General features: G+C 43.7%; 1 protein-coding gene across 1 annotated transcript in view; it reads right to left on the bottom strand.

Annotated features, from left to right (window-relative positions):
* The window catches only part of LOC126183627 (glycine receptor subunit alpha-2), a 515,719-nt gene that overhangs the window by 277,100 nt on the left and 217,626 nt on the right, over positions 1 to 20,993 (bottom strand). Inside the window, exon 2 of the mRNA XM_049925747.1 lies at positions 14,850 to 14,929. Coding sequence (XP_049781704.1) covers positions 14,850 to 14,920 — 71 coding nt within the window. The 5' untranslated portion in view covers positions 14,921 to 14,929. The remainder of the gene's footprint in view (positions 1 to 14,849; positions 14,930 to 20,993) is intronic.

Below are 20,993 nucleotides of genomic sequence, written 5' to 3'. Positions count from 1 at the left end.
GAATCTCTCCGGTAATCATTGAACAACCCTCTGTTTATGAATGTTCTTCACATTCGAAGTCAAAACGTCTCCATTTATGTCTACATGACTATTCCGTAATTCTCACTTAAGTGTTTGGCAGAGGGTTCATCGTATCATCTTCAGGCTGTTTCTCTACCGTTTCAATCTTGAACAACGCGTGGGAAGAACGAACAATTAATCTTTCCATGCGAGCCCTGATTTCTCTTATTTTATTGTTATGATGATTATTTCTCCCTATGTAGGTTGGCGTCAACGAAATATTTCCACTTTCGGAGGAGAAAGTTGGTAATTTAAATTTCGTGAAAAGATCTCGCCGTAACGAGAAACGCCTTTGTTTTAATTTATCACCCAAACTTGCGTATCATCTCCGTGGAACTCGCTCCTCTACTTCTCGATAATACAGAACGAGCTGCCCTTCGTTGAACTTTTTCAATGTCGTCTGTCAATTCTGTCTCGTAACGAGCCCGTACCACCCTACAGTACTTCAGAAGAGGACGGACAAGTAAAGTGTTGGCAGCCTCTTTAGTAGACTTGTTACATCTTCTAAGGGATCTGCCAATAATACGCAGTCTTTGGTGTGCCTTCCCCACAACATTATCTAGGTGATCGTTCCAATTTAAGTTATTCGTAATTGTAATTACCAGGTATTTAAATGAACTGACGGCATTAAATTTCGTACAAACGAAATTTAACAGATTTCTTTTAGTTATCATATGGAAGACCTCACATTTTTCAGTATTTAGAGTCAACTGACACATTTCACACCATACAGATATCTTGTCTAAATCATTTTGCAATTCTTTTTGATCTTCTGGTGACCTTCTGAGACGGTAGATGACAGCATCATCCGCAAACAGTTTAAGAGAGCAGCTCAGATTGTGTCTTAAATCGTTTATAGAGATTGGAAATAGCAGAGGGCCCATAACACTTCCTTGTGCAACGCAAGATATTACTTCTGTTTTACTCAATGACTTCCGTCGGTTACTACGAACTGTGACGATTCTGACGGAAATCACGAACCAGTAGCACAACTGAGGCGATACTTCATAGGCACGCAATTTGATGAGAAGTCGCTTGTGAGGAACGGTGTCAAAAGCGTTATGGAAATCTACAAACACGAAATCAATTTCAGATCACTCGACGGTATCATTTCGTGTGAATAAAGAGCTAGTTGTGTTTCACGAGAGCGATATTTTCTGAAACCGAAATTAATGTGTCAGTAGATCGTTTTCTTCGAGATAATTCATAACGTACGAACACAGTATAGGAAAGAATAATCTTTTAGGCCTTAGTAAATTCTTACACCTTCAGAATTGCAGTCTAGTTCCAGACTCCTACTGCAAATCGACGTCAGTGAAATGGGTCTGTAACGCTCTGGATTACTCTTATTTTCTTTATTGAGAACTGCTGTGACCTGTAATACTACATGATTGTCAACTGTCCGCTTAGTACCGAAAACTATTTAGTTTACAAAAGCCGCCGGCCGCGGTGGCCGAGCTGTTCTAGGCGCTTCAGTCCGGAACCGCGCTGCAGCTACGCTCACAGGTTCGAATCCTGCCTCGGGCATGGATGTGTGTGATGTCCTTAGGTTAGTTAGGTTTAAGTAGTTCTAAGTTCTAGGGGACTGATGACCTCATATGTTAAGTCCCATAGTGCTCAGAGCCATTTAACAAAAGCCACCCACGAAAGTTCCACTCTTCAGTTTATTGTTTTTTCTCCTCATTCAGCCGTTGTTATCTACTGTGTTAAATACGAAAACCAAACAAATGGTTCTATGACGTCGTGTCTTCTTTTCGATGTGTTGATTATATATTATTGTAGAATTATGATATTGATACGAATACCTAGCTCTTTGAATTTCTTCCATTCCTTGTTGAGGTTTACTTGCAATAGAGGGAAGGAAAACACAGCAGCAAAGCGATGGTGCTTCATGTCTGTTCAAGGAACAGTTTCTTCTTCTTCGTTTAAACAGAGTAAAACATCTGAAAAGTTCCTCTAGAGCTGCGTGAGAATATTTTTGGTGATATGAAGTCATACTGCCTTTCCCCAACTAGAACTCTTAATTTCCCACTATTACAATGAAGTGTTAGAGAAACTGTAGCAATGGAATATTTGTTCTTCGGTATACGGATAATCGGTGAATCATTTAATCATTTCTCATTGACTGTTAGTATAGATCTTGTTAAAACGGAATCAAAAGCTTTTTTTAATACTATGAATCTCAGGCAAAGCGTCACACCATACGTACTGCTCCATTCTGTGCGTTTTCATTCGTGGCTTTCAAGTGGTCCATCGTCTCATTTCCACTTCTAAAGCCAGCTTGTTTTCTTTTTTATTTCTTTATAATGTTTCTTTCTGTTTGAGTGTTAACAATTTTAGTGAATATCTTTTAAATTAAGAAGAGGTGGCTAATAGTTCAATAGTTTAATATATATGTATCCCTTTCTGTGAAGTAAAACATTTACTATATCATTGCTGTTTTGGAGATTCGTCTTACTCGGTAGACATGCTGTGAAGAACTTTACACATCCTTTTCCTGTGGCTACAATCATAGAACCCGTGGTCTGGGTGTGGCGGCGGCTACGTACCGTCGGCTACTACGCCAGACACATGCTCTGATACAGGACAACAAATTGCGTCGAATGGACATCCTCATACAAACACATTATGTCAACACCTATCTTGTCCCCAAACTGAACTACTTTGCGCATGTCCTTCCCTTGACAGTTACGATGGCCGACAGATTTCAAGCAGCATATGGAATTTCGTGAGCGCCGGTCTTGTTTTCAAAGTCCTATACGCCACCCTGACACTGCCGCAGCGGGCGGGCGGTATCGGTTTAATTCATGTTTATAACCGTGCGCGATCGCTTTATCTCAACACTATGCGTCGCACGTGGACCTCTTCCCACGCCAATCTGACGGGCAGCCTGACAGCTGAAGTGACAGCACACTCTCCACATTCCCCGGTTTCTGTAGGACACACTTCGCTGGCGATCTCCCACATCAGAGAATTCTTGATTGACCTCAGCTACTTAAAATCAGACGTTCCGACGACACGGATGCCCAGTTCGAAAGACTACTATCACCTTTATCAACAGCAGCAGCCTGTCAATACGGTCGCACACAGACATCCCGAAGTTGGCTGGAACGCTGTGTGGCGAGCAGTACACACGCCTTTTCTACCTACTACGGTGCGTTCATTGTGGTACGTGGTTGTGAACGGGAAGTTCGCTACTCGTCGGAGGGTACATTCCATTCGTCTGACGGACGACCCCCTGTGTCCGACATGCTCAGTCGTTGATTCGGATGCACATCATCTGACTTGTGCCGCGACCAGCGAGTGATGGCTACTCACGTTGCGCATGCTGGCGTTACTCTTGCGGCGATTGCCGGAGTGTATCTCCCCTGATGGTATATTGCGCCCCGACGGTGTATTTTTTCCACCGGCCAGGACGAACGCCGTTAACAGGCTAACAGTCATGGCCCTTTACTACATATTTCGAGATGCTCACAAAGGCACATTCGAGTTTGGTCTTTACTGATGTCGACACATGTAGTCTTCGGCCACCACCCGAAGAACAGGCCCCACTTCTCTAATTATTTAGGTTCATTAATTGGGGATCCTCCTGCTCACTTGGGCGTTCCGGGTATGAGAAGCTGAACCTAAAGAAGAATCCTGGAGCATATTGATCCACTATGGACGGAACAGGGGGGGGGGGGGGGGGGGGGAACCCCTACCAACAGACGAGAAGACGACTCGGACGCTCGGCTGCAGCAGTTGTAGGATCTTTTTCCTAATAAAACAAAATTAATTCCACACATACAACAAAATACGAGGTGCATTCAAGTTCTAAGGCCTCCGATGTTTTTTCTCCAGACTGGAAAGAGATAGAAACATGCGCATTGTTTAAAATGAGGCCGCGTTCATTGTCAATACGTCCCAGAGATGGCAGCACCGTACGGCAGATGGAATTTTACCGCCAGCGGCGAGAATGAGAACTGTTTTAAATACTTAAAATGGCGACGTTTTCCTTACTTGAACAGCGTGCAATCATTCGTTTTCTGAATTTGCGTGGTGTGAAACCAATTGAAATTCATCGACAGTTGGAGGAGACATGTGGTGATGGAGTTATGGATGTGTCGAAAGTGCGTTCGTGGGTGCGACAGTTTAATGAAGGCAGAAAATCGTGTGACAACAAACTGAAACAACCTCGGGCTCACACAAGCCGGTCTGACGACATGATCGAGAATGTGGAGAGAATTGTTTTGGGGGATCGCCGAATGACTGTTGAACAGATCGCCTCCAGAGTTGGCATTTCTGTGGGTTCTGTGCACACAATCCTGCATGACGACCTGAAAATGCGAAAAATGTCATCCAGGTGGATGCCACGAATGTTGGCGGACGATCACATGGCTGCCCGTGTGGCATGTTGCCAAGCAACGACAGCATGAATGGGACTTTCTTTTCGTCGTTTGTGACAATGGATGAGATGTGAATGCCATTTTTCAGTCCAGAAACAAAGCGCCAGTCAGCTCAATGGAAGCACACAGATTCACCGCCACCAAAAAAATTCGGGTAACCGCCAGTGCTGAAAAAATGATGGTGTCCATGTTCTGGGACAGCGAGGGCGTAATCCTTACCCATTGCGTTCCAAAGGGCACTACGGTAACAGGTGCATCCTACGAAAATGTTTTGAAGAACAAATTCCTTCCTGCACTGCGACAAAAACGTCCGGGAAGGGCTGCGCGTGTGCTGTTTCACCGAGACAACGCACCCGCACATCGAGCTAACGTTATGCAACAGTTTCTTCGTGATAACTTTGAAGTGATTCCTCATACTCCCTACTCACCTGACCTGGCTCCAAGTGACTTTTGCCTTTTTCCAACAATGAAAGACACTCTCCGTGGCCGCACATTCACCAGCCGTGCTGCTATTGCCTCAGCGATTTTCCAGTGGTCAAACCAGACTCCTAAAGAAGCCTTCGCCGCTGCCATGGAATCATGGCGTCAGCGTTGTGAAAAATGTGTACGTCTGCAGGGCGATTACGTCGAGAAGTAACGCCAGTTTCATCGATTTCGGGTGAGTAGTTAATTAGAAAAAAAAATCGGAGGCCTTAGAACTTGAATGCACCTCGTACAATAAAAATTCAGTAAATAAATAAATAAAATAACACACAGGAAAACCCTCTAAATCTTCTCCCTGATCCTTCTATCCTAGAACACGTTGCGTGGGTATGGCGACGGGTTGGCCAGGCTTCGGGTGATGATGATGATGATGATGATGTTTGGTTTGTGGGGCGCTCAACTGCGAGGTTATCAGCGCCCGTACAATTTCCCAACCTTTGCTCAGTCCAATTTCGCCACTTTCCTGGATGATGATGAAATGATGAGGACAACACAAACACCCAGTAATCTCGAGGCAGGTGAAAATCCCTGACCCCGCCGGGAATCGAACCCGGGACCCCGTGCTCGGGAAGCGAGAACGCTACCGCGAGACCACGAGCGGCGGACGCCAGGCTTCTGGTGTCGACCCCTGCCCTACCCGTCATCCTGCTCCTGCTGCGGTTATTGAAAAAAAAGGGGGGGGGCAACGTCTTTGATTCATAATCAAAACGTCTTCGGTCCCGGGTTCGGATCCCACCGCTGCTTAAATTAAGATTAATTATCAGATTCTGCCAACAGCCTTGTCAAAGAGGGCGGAGGAGCGGACAGAGGTTCAGGGCACTCTCTTGTCCTTGGGGTGGGAAACTGCCCCTAAAGGCGGAAGAATCAGCAATGATCAACGGCATGAGGATGAAGAAGGCAATGGAAACCACTGCATTAAAGACACGTAACGTGTATCCACAGGACATGTGGCCTGTAATTGAAGAAGTGTCATGATGATCTCTCCATTGACAAAAGATTCCGGAATAGTCCCCCATTCGGATCACCGGGAGGAGACTTGGTTCAAATGGCTCTGAGCATTATGGGACTTAACTGCTGAGGTCATCAGTCCCCTAGAACTTAGAACTACTTAAACCTAACTAACCTAAGGACATCACCCACATCCATGCCCGAGGCAGGATTCGAACCTGCGACCGCAGGATAACGTTCTACGAGTCGGGGCGTGGAATTTCAGAAGTTTTAACGTGGTAGAGAAACTAGAAAATCTGAAAATGAAAATGCGAAAGCTCAGTCTAGATATACTAGGCGTCAGTGAAGTGAAGTGGAAAGAAGATAAGGATTTCTGGTCAGATGAATATAGGGTAATACCAACAGCAGCAGAAAATCGTATAGCAGGAGTAGGATTCGTTATGAAGAGGAAGGTACGGCAGAGAATGTGTTACTGTGAACAGTTCAGTTACAGGGTTGTTCTTATCAGAATCGACAGCAAACCAACACCGATAACGATATTTCAGGTACACGTGGCGACGTCGCAAGCTGAAGAGGATGAGATAGGGTAAGTGAATGATGATGTTGAAAGGGTAATACAGTATGTAAAGGAGGATGAAAATCTAGTAGTCATGGGGGACTAGAATGCAGTTGTAGGGGAACGAGTAGAAGAAAAGGTTACAGGAAAATATGGGCTTGGGACAAGGAATGTGAGAGGAGAAAGACTAATTGAGTTCTGTAACAAGTTTCAGCTTTTAGTAGCGAATACTTTGTTCAAGAATGTTCAAGAATGAGCGTCTGCCACGTAAGCAGGAGATCCCGGGCTCGAGTCCCGGTCGGGGAACACATTTTCAACTGTCCCCGTTGAAATTTATCAATGCCTATAAGCAGCTAAAGGTCTGGAATTCATTGTAACTTCATCTCTCTGTTACTTACTGCAGCATTTGCCGTTGGCAGACCATACCCGCAAATCGAAAGATCCAGGTTTCAGTCCCTGGTTAGTCCGAATGTTTATTCCGTTACTAATCGCATTCTTAATCTCAGTCAGTGAGCTGTTTCAGCTAAAAATGTCAAGTGTGTCGTGGTTCGAAGTCTATGCTTAACTTTAGGTTCCCTTGTACATGGCTAGTTAAGTCATATCAAAGGCCATACAACCTCCAACAGGACCATACATAACAAAGCACTGTGGTGATCATAGCAACTTTGTTCATTCCTTGTCACATATGTTAGTTAGATAGAGTAATACATTGATAAAATTGCGCGACCAATTGTACCAAATAAGGGGCTTAAGTTGCCACCTAGGCAGGCGTATTAGCCACTGAGGCACCTTGACACAGCGGTTGACACAAATGCACGGATTACCATGGCACATCTTTCTCCTCGATCCAAATTCTCAGTGGCACCCCAGTCTACTTTCAATTCCCCTTTACACATGAACAGAATTGCCGCGTCTCTCCATGTTCAGGAATAACACCTCGGCATCGAACGTAAATAGGGAATCCAGCCTGAAACCCAGGAGCAGGTACTTACACAGATGAAATGGCACAGTTTCAGGGACTTCACTGATCTCATATAGATACGGTTTTACGTATACAGATTGAAGCGGCGAGTGGAAATCTGTAAAAAGGCCGGGAACTGAACCCAGGTCTCTTGCTAACTAGGCAGGTGCGTCAGTCACTAACCCACCTTGGCACAACGGTTCACACAACTGTACGGATTACCCTGGCACACCTCCCTCCTCGAATCCAAATTCTCATTGCCACCCCAGCCTATTTTAAATTCCTCCTTACACTCGAAGAGATCCTCGGCAATTCTGCTCGTGTGTAAGTGGGAATTTAAAGTAGATTGGGGCGTCAGTGAGAGTTTGGATCGAGGAGGGAACGCACCTGCCTAGTAAGCAGGAGACCTGGGTCCAATTCCAGGCCTTGGTACAAATTTTCACTCGCCACTTCAATCTGTATACTTAAAATTATACATACATCAAAAAAAGTTTTGCAGCACCCCGGTTCCCAGAACTCCTGAAGATAGATGTTGACTGTGGGTATTGTATCACAGACACAGTCCCTTTGACTGTTCAGAGATGGCACTAAACCCTCCCAAAGATGTAAGTAACCATGCATGAGCAGCGCCTATTACACGGAGGGGGTCAGACAGCCGATAAGTCCCAGTCATTCCAATAGACGGCTCGTGTTGTCTGTAGTTCAGCCATGCCTAGACGGTCAATACCGCGGTTCGATCGCGCCCGCATTGTTACTCTGTGCCAGGAAGGGCTCTCAGCGATGTTGTTCCGACATGGAGGAGATACAGAGAGACAGGACCTGTCGATGACATGCCTCGCTCAGGCCTCCCAAGGGTTACTACTACTGCAGTGTATGACCTACCTACGGATCGGTGGAACCGTGAGAGCAACGGGCACCATGTTGAATAATGCTTTTCGCGCAGCCACAGGGCTATCTTGTTACGACTCAAACTGTGCCCAATAGGCTGCATCATGCGCAACTTCACTCCAGACGTTCACGGCGAGATCAGTCTTTGCAACCACGACACCATGCAGCGCGATACAGAATGGGCCTAATAACATGCCGAATGGACCGCTCAGGATTGGCATCACGTTCTCTTCACCGATGAGTGTCGCATATGCCTTTAACCAGACAATCGTCGGAGACGTGTTTGGAGGTAACCCGGTCAGGCTGTACGCCTTAGACACACTTTCCAGCGAGTGCAGCAAGGTGGAGGTTCCTTGCTGCTTTCGGGTGGCATTTTTGAGCTGACGTACACCGCTGGTTGTCATGGAAAGCGCCGTAACCTCTGTACGATACGTGAATGCAATCCTTCAGCCGATAGTGCAACCATATAAGCAGCACATTGGCGAGGCATTCACCTTCATGGACGACAATTCGCACCCCCATCGTGCACATCTTGTGAATGACTTCCTTCAGGATAACGACATCGCTCGACTAGAGTGGCCAGCATGTTCTCCAGACATGACCCCTATCGAACATACCTGGGATAGATTGAACAGGGCTGTTTATGGACGATGTGACCCACCAACCACTCTGAGGGATCTACGCCGAGTCGCCATTGAGGACTGGGACAATCTGGACCAACAATGCCTTGATGAACTTGTGGATAGTATGCCACGACGAATACAGGCACGCGTCAATACAAGAGGACGTGCTACTGGGTATTAGAGGTGCTGATGTGTACAGCAATCTGGACCACCCCACCGAAGGTCTCGCTGTACGAAGGTACAACATGCAATGTGTGGTTTTTATGAGCAATAAAAAGGGCGGAAATGATGTTTATGTTGATCTCTGTTCCAATTTTCTGTATAGGTTCCGGAACTCTCGGAATCGAGGTGATGCAAAAACATTTTTTGATGTGTGTATCTGTACAAGAGCAGTAAAGTCTCCAACACTGTGTCATTTCATGTTGTTCATATGAGGAGCTGAAAAAATGAATCAAGAAAGAGATGATTAACCCACTGGAATAGATTTATTTCATTATCTCATGATAAAAAATTTTACATAAGAAGCTATCCAAATGTACGGTCTGCAAAGAAAAGTTTCACCTAAAGTTAAGTTAACCGAATATGCAGTAATATTTGCCTAGATATTCCAGTCACCTCTATCCATGCTGACCAGGTCAAACTCTCCACAACTATAGAAAATGTATAAAGACTTTCAATTTTGTATGAGTAGAAAGACAATGGTCAATCTGGCATACTTTGTTCAAATTTGTAACGTCATTTGCATACCCATGACATCACAAGCCACGCCCCCTATCTATGATGTCAACATCATGATGTGGCAAGCCACACTCACTTTACATGACGTCCCATTGGCGGGAAATTTAAAAACACCCACAAAACCAGTAAATCAGTATGTTGCCAGAATGCTGAAAACGATCTGAACGATTTGAATTTTATCGCATCGTATTTAAAAATCTCCAAACTATTTGTCTCATTCATGAAAGTAGGTAAGTTTCACCTAAACTGTAGAAATTGGCACCATGTTCAAAAAGTCTGAATGACCTGAATTTTTTGCACCATATTAAAATGTACCCGAACAACCTATTTAATTTATAAAAAAATATGTAAGCATGTGCATATCCACCCAATCACCCATTCAGATGCGCGCGCACACACACACACACACACACACACACACACAAGCGCGCGCGCGCGCATTCACACATACACATAAACCTGATTTTTTGCGCTATGTTCGAAAGTTTCCAAACGACTTGTATTATTTATCAGAATATGTAAGCTTCAAGCAAACTGTGTAACTTGACATCATCTTCAGATGTACTCCAATGAAAAGAATTGTCTGCCATGTTAAAAAAAATTCGATTCTCTGTCAAAAATATATTGACAGTACTGGTGTGAACTGGCATTAGTAGTGGAACTTAGTACTTAAACAGCACTTGTCAATGAGCTTAGTTCTATCTCTGTACCGCAGTTGGTGTAAGGAACACTGGGACACAAATGAATATATCCATATCGAAGTTGTCTGTACTATCTATGAAAAATGTGCAAAAAGAAACACACACACACACACACACAGTGTTCAAGTCATGTCACAATGTTATTTCCATGTCTAAAGTATGTAAAGGGTGCAACTTAGAGTAATTCCAATTCTAAAATTATGTGAAAAATACGTCAGCAACACAGTCTACTTCAAGTGTCACAATGTTGTTTTCACGTCTAAAATCTCCGTTAAAACACCTAAATGGTGTAACTTTAAGTATTTCCACATATAAATGGTTCTACAGTGATAATCAAAATTAAAGCAACAACGGAAATTTTGCAAGGTTGCGGTTATTTTGGCACAGAATAGCACAAACGGGTGATAGTAAAGTGGAAACAATGTGAAGAATACAGAAGGTAAATAACTGTAACATGCATAACGACAGATAAAACGTTCATCATTTTTTCAACTTAACGGATTTGTGCACACAACCGGTTAATGTGCTCAGTATGGGGTGTGATCACGTCTGGCAAGGTGTGACCACGTCTGGCAGCAATACAGGCCTGACAGCAACAGAGCATACTGTGAATGACATCATCAATCTCGTGTTGAGGCAATGACGCCCATTCTTCGTGCAGAGTTGCTCGCATGTGTTGGAGAGTGGCTGGTGGGTGCTGACGTGATGTAACCCGTCTCCCTAGTCCGTCCGAGACATGCCCTATGGGATTCAAATCGGGAGAACGAGCAGGCCACGCCATGTGTGTAATGTCCTCCGTGCTCTATGAGGTTGAGCATCACCGTCCATCAAAACAAAGTCTGGACCTACAGAACTGCGCAACAACCGCGAATGAGGTCCTAAGTTCTCGTCACGATACCTGACAACCATTAAACCTTGCCGATTCACCCGTACAATTTCACTAAAGTGTCCGCAAGGTCAACATAATCACTGCTCACACCATTAAGGATTCTCCTCGCTATCGGTCTCTTTCCACAATGTTTGGGTCCCGGAACCATGTTCCACGTTCCCTCCAGCTCCGAATCCATCGAGAATCACTCTCGAGATCAAATCCGGACCCATCTGTGATAAGAACACTTGCCCTCTGTTCGACCATCCAGGTGGCATGTTGACGACTCCACTCTAGATGTCGTCTTCTGTGCAGGCGCGTCAGAGGTAGACATGCAGCAGGTCTCCGATAATAAAGATCACACTCTGCTGAACCCTTCTTTACAAAGTTTGCCTCGATACAACACGTCCAGTGGATGCTGCGAAATCAGATGACAGTTGCCGTGCAGTAATAAGGCAGTACCTTCGTGCCATTACAGCCAAATAACGATCCTTTCTTTTTGATGTCACACGTGTTCGGCACTGCTCTAGTCTTCAGGATACAGTTTCGGTCTCTATAAGCCGTTGCCACATCCGATAAACAACAGAACGATTCACAGTAAGCCATCGGGCAATCGGGCCATTCTTCCTACGGCCATCCACCGCAGAGTCCGGTAGGCATCTTCTCTGTGCCATGCTGCACCGTTTCTGACCGTGTACACAGTGATTGTGGATGTGGGACTACCCGCAAACACTACGCCGTTTGATAGGTGCCCTGACATCATCGCTGGTGTGGTTGTCCGTTGACCAGAATGCCATCTTCCGTGCAGAACACGATCGAACGGACATCTGCTGACAATCTGTGTGATTATATCGTGAATTAGACACAGGACGGGAAAATAGCGGTTTGTTGCTTTAATTTTGGACACCAGAAAATAAGTGTACAAAACACCAGCGCACTGCTAAAATAACATGCTAAGCAGGCAGCTGAATTTAGTCTTTGGCCTAGATGAGGCTGTACACAAATGCGAAAGTGACCAAGCACCGTTTTAGGGTGGAACACTGTAACAACATTCACAATGTTTATGTCAAGTGTTAAAACATTACTTTCATATTTAACATGTTCATCAAAATATGTAAATGGTTTAACTTAACAGTATTTCTATGGCTAAAATATCTGAAAGACGTAAGTCACAAGAAACACACGATGTTAATGTCAAGCGTTGCCAAGCTATGGGTTGTTCTAATTTCGATCTTAGGTTTAGTTGAGACTACTTTGAATTGTGTTACATAGATCGAACTTTCATCATTTGGCCTTTTTTTAGAAGTTTCTCTGTAATGGCACCTCACCAAGCACCGTTTTTTAGGGTAAGAAGATAATGCATCATGCATTACACTAAGTTTTTTAATAACTGTGTGACATTGGACGTACCTGTAGTTATGTTCCATTGGATTTCTATAAACAAACGTCACAGTTTCTGACGCTTAAGCACAACAAACCATACTAAAAATTTTACATTTTGACGAGATATTTAATGCACTGTATGACCTAAACCTAGGGAGAGAATGTAAGCATTTATGGTAGCAGTTTATAAGAAAGGAATCAAAGAAGATCCTAACAATAACAATAAATTACTGCTTTGTGATCGCATACACGATTATATGCAAAGAACTTACTAGTAAGAACTAACAGAGAACGCAGTGTAAGAGAAACAGTGGATTTGGGACTAGAGGCTGATACAGGTCTGAGATCTTTATACTGCACAAGGAATGAGATGAGAGTGGATGCCTAATAATCTACGAAATTTCGTACGCTATTCATTATGCCAAAGAAATGTGAACTTCACTTTAGGGGGTGACCAGCTGATGTAATGCTTGCCTTAATGTACTGAACGAATGTATAAAACTGCTACATGTCAACGTTGTGTAAGGGTGAGGGATCGGTATCTTTGCTGCAACTGCTTCATGAAACTAGACCGAGATATCTTGGAAGATTGCCACATTGCTAAGGAGTTGTTCTGCGGTTAGTCCATTTTTATTTATATTGAAAACGTTGAAACAGAGGAAAAGAAATTCTACGTGTCGTAAATACAAATAGAAATATCACTTTCAGCGTTCTCCTTTTAGTTCGAGGGAAAATTAAATATTCCAATTATATTTTCCAGAAACTGGAAAAAGGAAGAAAACGGCCAATACAAACAATACAATAAACACAAAAAATAAAACTCAAAACCATGTGATTGTTGCTATGTCAGCTATACATGTTCATTCTCAGAAAAAGGAAGGAAGATTAGGTTTCAACGTCCCGTTGGCGACGGGGTCATTAGTGACAGTGGACATGCTCGAATCGGGAAAGGACGAAAAAGTAAAGCGGCTGTGTTTTTCTCAAAGGAACCATCCTGGAATTTGCCTTATGAGATTTAAGGAATCCATGGTAAATCTACGGGCAGTGACTTGAACTACTGTCCTCTGGAGTTAAGGTCAAGTGATCTACCCACTACACCACCTTGTTAACAAAATTTGTGTATTTCAAAGTGACAAGAATGAGAGTGATATTTTAAACAAAACTGAGATGATAAGAAGATGTATCTGTCGAGTAATTTCACTTCTTAGGAACTACAGAAGCCTAAATAAAAAAGGAAGCTTACATTGATTTTGCTATAAATGTAAGACACGGAATTTAACTGGGAGAAAACAGTGTTAATCAGCTATCCTCGAAACAAATTTTGTGAGGAAAAGTAGCGAAATACAGTGATCAGGCCATAGTAAGAATTACATTATCAAGCAAATATTATAGCTAGTCATGGCTGTGATGGATATCATTGGCAGGAAGAAATTATAATGATATGTTAGCAACTCTCAACGGAAGAAAGTGCACTACCAAAGGAAACATTAATTTGTACTCAGTTTTTCCCCACAAAACAAAAGGAAATTCGGTGCAGCATCAGACAGATACTACAGGGACCAGAAATCTCGAAGTAGATGGAACTAACGGACTGTATGGTCATTTAGAAGTGGGATGCAGGGAAATGCTGAATATGCCGATTGTGGTTTACAGTATTGAAAATCTGCTAATTGGACTAGCATTGGTAAATCGAGTCTATAAGAGCATGTAGATGAATTAAAAGAACACGTGAAAATAAAAAAAATGCACATACGATTGGCCACAGGGTACAGAAGTTATAAGAGAAAGTATATGTCCTAGGGGAAGAACATTGCTTAGCTAAGAAATGTGTCAGATCCATTTACTGTCAACTGGACGCAAAATTCATTTCTCAGTATTAAACCATAATAAACCTATTTGCGTACTTCTGGAAGAAATTGTGATTATCAATAATACCGATGTAAATAAGTTATGGATAAACTAAAACTGTCTATTATTTGAAAAAATAAAATAAAAAGTAAAATTTGAATACCATTTCATTCAAATGACAAGCAGGTCCAGCAGGAAAATGATTTCTTTTAATCAATATTTGAAGGCTGTGAAACAAACCAAAGAGACAACAACTGTATTCATTAACATGTTGACTAGGTAGGGACATTATGGTATGGTATGCATATTTATTCTCATTTACGAATCGCCACACTTCCAGACGGAGTCCGTCGTGAGCAATAAGCAGAACAGATTACAGAGAAAGAAGGCAAGCAGCAGAAACTCACTGTGCGTGTACGGCTGTCATGCAGATAACGGCCGCCAGAGAGACTCCCACGAGGAAGGCCCTCTCCCTCATGTCAGGCACCTGCAACACGTAGCAAGCTCAAATACCTCCACCAGTTACAATCCAGCTCCTTAAATAATTTTTATTTCTTGTTTGTTTTCTGTTATACACGTAAATGTGTATACTACGAGTACATGCAATAAATTGATAAATTCCAATCCGTTCTGTTTTTCACTAAATTTTATTAAATAATGTATAGTTTACAGACCACCTATCGTAATAATATAATTAGTCCTTGAGGAAATACTTTATATGATTAAAAATTTTAAATTTACGATACAGTAAAATCAGGTGCTCTTCTAAATTTGGCCCAAAAATTGCTGTTTATTTTAAGACTGATATACCTTGATGAAAACCCCTTATTCTCCGCTTATCAGTGAACATCCTACATGTTTCCGGTTTCCAGAAACTGTCCCTTTAAAAAATTACACGTAATCGGAATTAGTGTATTCTAGAATGTCCGAATCTGAAAGTGAGAGCCTGCCGAAATTCCGCAGTTATAAATCTGTGGACTTGGTTTTTTGTTTCCAGAAATGTCTAACTTTCCTAGAACAACATGATAGCTGTAAATATTCCAATTAGAAATTTTAATTTTCCAAAAAATTCTTAGCGGGTCTTGGAAGTCCCATTGTACAGTAAACCTTCTACATTATAAAACAGTACTTCTCATTTTGCGATTTTTCTATCAGACAACTTACAATTAATCTAGATAGGATCACTGCCTATTGTGGTTTTGCATTTTTTACTTTTCTTGTCGTGTATGTTAATATCTAAACATCAATAATCTTGTATTTTCCCTTTTTCTAATTTCTATACTAAACGCGTATTTATGTAGACGTTGTACACAAAGCCGATGGCAGCTGGAGGCGGGTATCCAACCAGTGAAAACGCTATGTAACTGTTTCCCATCTGTGTTGCCGCTTACGAAAGTTTCCTAAACGACTCACACATCTCATGGACAAAAGAGAAGCACTCAGAAGACACGGTCGGACGTCAATTTAGCATCGTACAAGTACACACCATCAGCGGGAGTGGACATAATTACAGTTTCAGTTCTCTGTGACAGATACTCTGAGGCGCCAAAGAAACTGGTGTAAGCATGCGTATTCAAATACACAGATATACAGGGTGTTACAAAAAGGTACGGCCAAACTTTCAGGAAACATTCCTCACACACAAAGGAAGAAAATATGTTATGTGGACATGTGTCCGGAAACGCTTACTTTCCATGTTAGAGCTCATTTTATTACTTCTCTTCAAATCACATTAATCATGGAATTGAAACACACAGCAACACAACGTACCAGCGTGACTTCAAACACTTTGTTACAGAAAATGTTCAAAATGTCCTCCGTTAGCGAGGATACATGCATCCTCCCTTCGTCGCATGGAATCCCTGATGCGCTGATGCAGCCCTGGAGAATGGGGTATTGTATCACAGCCGTCCACAATACGAGCACGAAGAGTCTCTACATTTGGTACCGGGGTTGCGTAGACAAGAGCTTTCAAATGCCCCCATAAATGAAAGTCAAGAGGGTTGAGGTCAGGAGAGCGTGGAGGCCATGGAGTTGGTCCGCCTCTACCAATCCATCGGTCACCGAATCTGTTGTTGAGAAGCGTAAGAACACTTCGACTGAAATGTGCATGAGCTCCATCGTGCATGAACCACATGTTGTGTCGTACTTGTAAAGGCACATGTTCTAGCAGCACAGGTAGAGTATCCAGTATGAAATCATGATAACGTGCTCCATTGAGCGTAGGTGGAAGAACAAACTAAAATGAGCTCTAACATGGAAATTAAGCGTTTCCGGACACATGTTCACATAACATCTTTTCTTTATTTGTGTGTGAGGAATGTTTCCTAAAAGTTTGGCCGTACCTTTTTCTAACACCCTGTATAAACAGACAGAATACGGCGCAACTAGTGTCTGGCGCAGTTGCTACATCTACATCTACGTCCATACTCCGCAAGCCACCTGACGGTATGTTGGATCGGTTACTGCTGCTACAATGGCAGGTTATCAAGATTTTAGTGAGTTTGAACGAGGTGTTATAGTCGGAGCACGAGCAGTGGTACACAGCATCTCCGAGGCAGCGATGACGTGGGGATTTTCCAGTACGACCATTTCACCAGTCTACCGTGAATATCAGGAATACGGTAAAACATCAAATCTCCGATATCGCTGCGACCGGAAAAAGATCCTGCAAGGACGGGACCAACGACGACTAAAGAGAATCGTTCAACGTGACAGAAGTGCAAAGCTTCCGCAGATTGCTGCAGATTTCAGTGCTAGGCCATCAACAAGTGTCAGCATGTGAACCATTCAACGAAACGTCATGGATATGGGCTTCCAGAGCCGAAGGCCCACTCGTGTACCCTTGATGACTGCACGACGCAAAGCTTTACGCCTCGCCTGGGTCCGTCAACACCGACAATGAACTGTTGATGACTGGAAACATGTGGCCTGGGCGGACGAGTCTCGTTTCAAATTGTATCGAGCGGATGGACGTGTACGGGTATGGAGACAACCTCACGAATCCATGGACCCAGCATGTCAGCATGGGACTGTTCAAGTTGGTGGAGGCTCTGTAATGGTGTGGGGCGTGTGCAGTGGGAGTTATATGGGACCCCTGATACGTCTACATATGATTCTTACAGGTGACACATATGTAAACATCCCGTCTGATCACCTGCATCCATTCACGTACATTGTGTATTCGGACGGACGTTGGTAATTCCAGCAGGACAATGAGACACCCCACATGTTCAGAAATGCTGTAGAGTGGTTCCAGCACACTCTTCTGAGTTTGAACACTTCCGCTGGCCACCAAGCTCCGAAGACATGAACATTATTGAGTATATTGGGGATACCTTACAACGTGCTGTTCAGAAGAGATCTCCACCCCGTCGTACTCTTACGTATTTATGGACAGCCATGCAGGGTTCATAGTGTCCGTTCCCTCCAGCACTACTTCAGACATTAGTCGAGTCCATGCCACGTCGTGTTGTGGCACTTCTGCGTGCTCACCTACACGATATTAGGCAGGCGTACCAGTTTCTTTGGCTTTTCAATGTAGAGCGGCCACCAGAGTGCGTTAGTTTTACTCGTGCACAGCGTTGTTAGTAAGTTTGGTAGGGTACATAAGAAGCGTGAACAACGTCAGATCTAAGAGAGCCTCATGAGAAACTGACGGACCTTGAAAGGGTCTCCGTTGGTCCGGGTGGTCGTATAGTGGAATATCCAGATTTTTGAGGCATTCAGGTGTAACAGTGGTCCGATGTTGGACTGTATTGGAAAGTGAGGGAAGGTGCACTTCTCGCTTCTGGTCAACCAGCCATGACCATCACAAGCGATGACTCGTATTGTGCAGTACGCGTATTGTACCCCTTCACATCTGCGCCTGTGAACCGAGAACAAGTATTGGACTCGCTACAGCATTCTACATCTACATCGATACTCCGCAGTGTATGTTGGCGGCAGTCAGCTACAAATGCCGGTTCCCTAAATTTTCTCAATCGTGTTTCTCTAAAAGAACGTCACGTTCCCTCCAGGGATTCCCGTTTGAGCTCCCGAAGCATATCTGTAACACCTGCAAGTGTTTTTCGAACCTACTGGTAACAAATCTAGCAGCCTGCCTCTGAATTGCTTCGATATCTTCCTTCAATCCGACCTGGTACGGATCCCAAACACTCGAGTAGTACTCAAGAGTAGGTCGCACCAGCGTCCTATATGCGATCTCCTTATACAGGTGAACCTCTCTTTCCTAAATTTCTCCCAATAAACCGAAGCTGACCATTCGCCTTCCCTATCACGGTTCTCACATGCTCGTTCCACCTCATATCGCTTTGCATCGTTACGCCCAAATATTTAAACGGCTTGAGTGTGTCAAGTAGGATACTAGTAACACTGTAGCCGAACATTAAAGGTTTGATCTTACTACTCATCCGCATTAACTTACATTTTTCCACATTTAGGGCTAGATGCTATTCATCACACCAACCGGAAATTTTGTGTAAGTCGTCGTGTATCTTCCTGCAGTCAATCAACTTCGACGCCTTACCGTACACGACGGCATCATCAGCAAACAACAACAGATTGCTGCTCACATTGTCCGCCAAATCATTTATATTTATGTATACAGAGGTCAACAGCGGTGCTATCACACTTCCCTGGTGCAGTCCTGACGATACCCTTGTTTCTGATGAACACTGGCCGTCGAGGACAGCATACTGGGTTTTATTATTTAAGTCAGTGTTTTTCAACCTCTTTTAATACGCGACCCCTTTCCAAGTGAAAAAGCTATGTCGACCCTCCCCCCCCCCCCCCCCACAAACCGTAATAAAATTGTCAGTGATTTAAAAGGCAGTGTATTTAATTTTCTTTCTGTTGATGCTATACTGATCGAGAAATCAAGTGTACTGTGCAAGGTAGTCGCAACGCTCTGCCAACAGCAATATCATTATTCTTTGTTGCGTTGGAGGCACAGGGCGAGAAGGGGTCAGCGGTTGTACAGGCCCGCATTTTCACTTGCGTCAATAAGCTGTCCGAGTACGCCTGCGAGTATGGCCGTGGTTATAGTGCTTTTGCGCTTCGCTCCGAGCGAGCATAAAATGAAGATGTTTCTCAAAAAGATCTGCGCAGCACTCCACTGGTACAAGTCGCAATGGCAGAAGCGAATCAAAATCGAATAAAAAAGACTGTAGGAAGATAGTTATTTGAAGCATGGTTTTACTGTGTAATTTGCGGTGAAGTATTGTCACGTGAGAGTATGACTCCATCACGGCTCATGCGTCACGTCTCAACTAAACATTCCAAGGAAGCTGATAAACCGGTGGATTTCTTCGAAAGGAAACTGAAAACCCTTAACCAGCAGCAAGCTACTATGATTCAGGTAATAAAATAGTACTGTTATTTGTTGATTAAAATAATATTACGTTACTGATCGAGCAGTCCACAGATTTACTGTCGCCTACAGTGTCCATGGACTGTTCCATCAACAAATACGCCAGGACAAACTGAAGAGTCACAATATTAAGGGTCGTTCAATAATTGATGCCCCACATTTTTTTCTCAGAACATTTTTATTGTTAAGATTCAGAATTTGGTGACAATACACATCAACATATCTTGTCCATGTTCTATTTTTCGACGTAGCCTCTATCACGTTCTATGGCCGTACGCCAACGTTGTGGAAGAGCATGTATTCCCTGCTGGTAAAAGCTCTTCTCCTGTAGGCGTAGCCATGTTTTCACTGTATGACTGACACTCTCGTCAACTTCAAAGTGTGTTCCCCGTAGAACTCTTTAAGCGGCCCAAAGATATGGAAGTCCGAGGGTGCCAGGTCTGGGCTGTAGGGTGGATGAGGTAATGATGTCCAACCCAATTTGGCGATGTGTACTCGGGTTCTCAGACTTGTGTGTGGGCGAGCACTATCGTGTTGGAGTAAGGTTTCTGCTAGATTCTTGTCCGATCGAACACATCGGAACCGGTTCTTGAGTTTATTCAGAGTCTCCACATATGCCTCTGAATTGTTTTTTCAAATGGCTCTGAGCACTATGGGACTCAACTGCTGTGGTCATAAGTCCCCTAGAACTTAGAACTACTTAAACCTAACTAACCTAAGGACAGCACACAACACCCAGCCATCACGAGGCAGAGAAAATCCCTGACCCCGCCGGGAATCGAACCCGGGAACCCGGGCGTGGGAAGCGAGAACGCTACCGCACGACCACGAGATGCGGGCGACCTCTGAATTGTTGGTTGACCATCTCGGCATCACATCCACGAGAATGACGTCATCATAATCCCAGAAGACTGTCGCCATTACTGTACCAGCAGAGAGGGTTGTCTTGAATTTCTTCTTTTGTGGTGAACGAGGATGATGCCACTCCATGGACTGCCTTTTTGTTTCCGGCGAAGAGTGGTGCAGCCAGCTTTCGTCCCTAGTAACGATCGGAGACAGAAAGGCCTCTCCGTCAGTCTCAAAACGTTCTAACAATTCAAATGAAATGGCCTGTAGTTGAACCTTGTGGTTCGCTGTGAGCATTCGTGGAACCCATCGTGAGCACATCTTTTAATATCCG

This window comes from Schistocerca cancellata, chromosome 4 (assembly GCF_023864275.1).
Source record: "Schistocerca cancellata isolate TAMUIC-IGC-003103 chromosome 4, iqSchCanc2.1, whole genome shotgun sequence".
In the NCBI taxonomy this organism is placed as follows: domain Eukaryota; kingdom Metazoa; phylum Arthropoda; class Insecta; order Orthoptera; family Acrididae; genus Schistocerca; species Schistocerca cancellata.
Note: the sequence above shows the minus strand (reverse complement) of the source record. Positions and strands in the feature narration are given on the sequence as shown.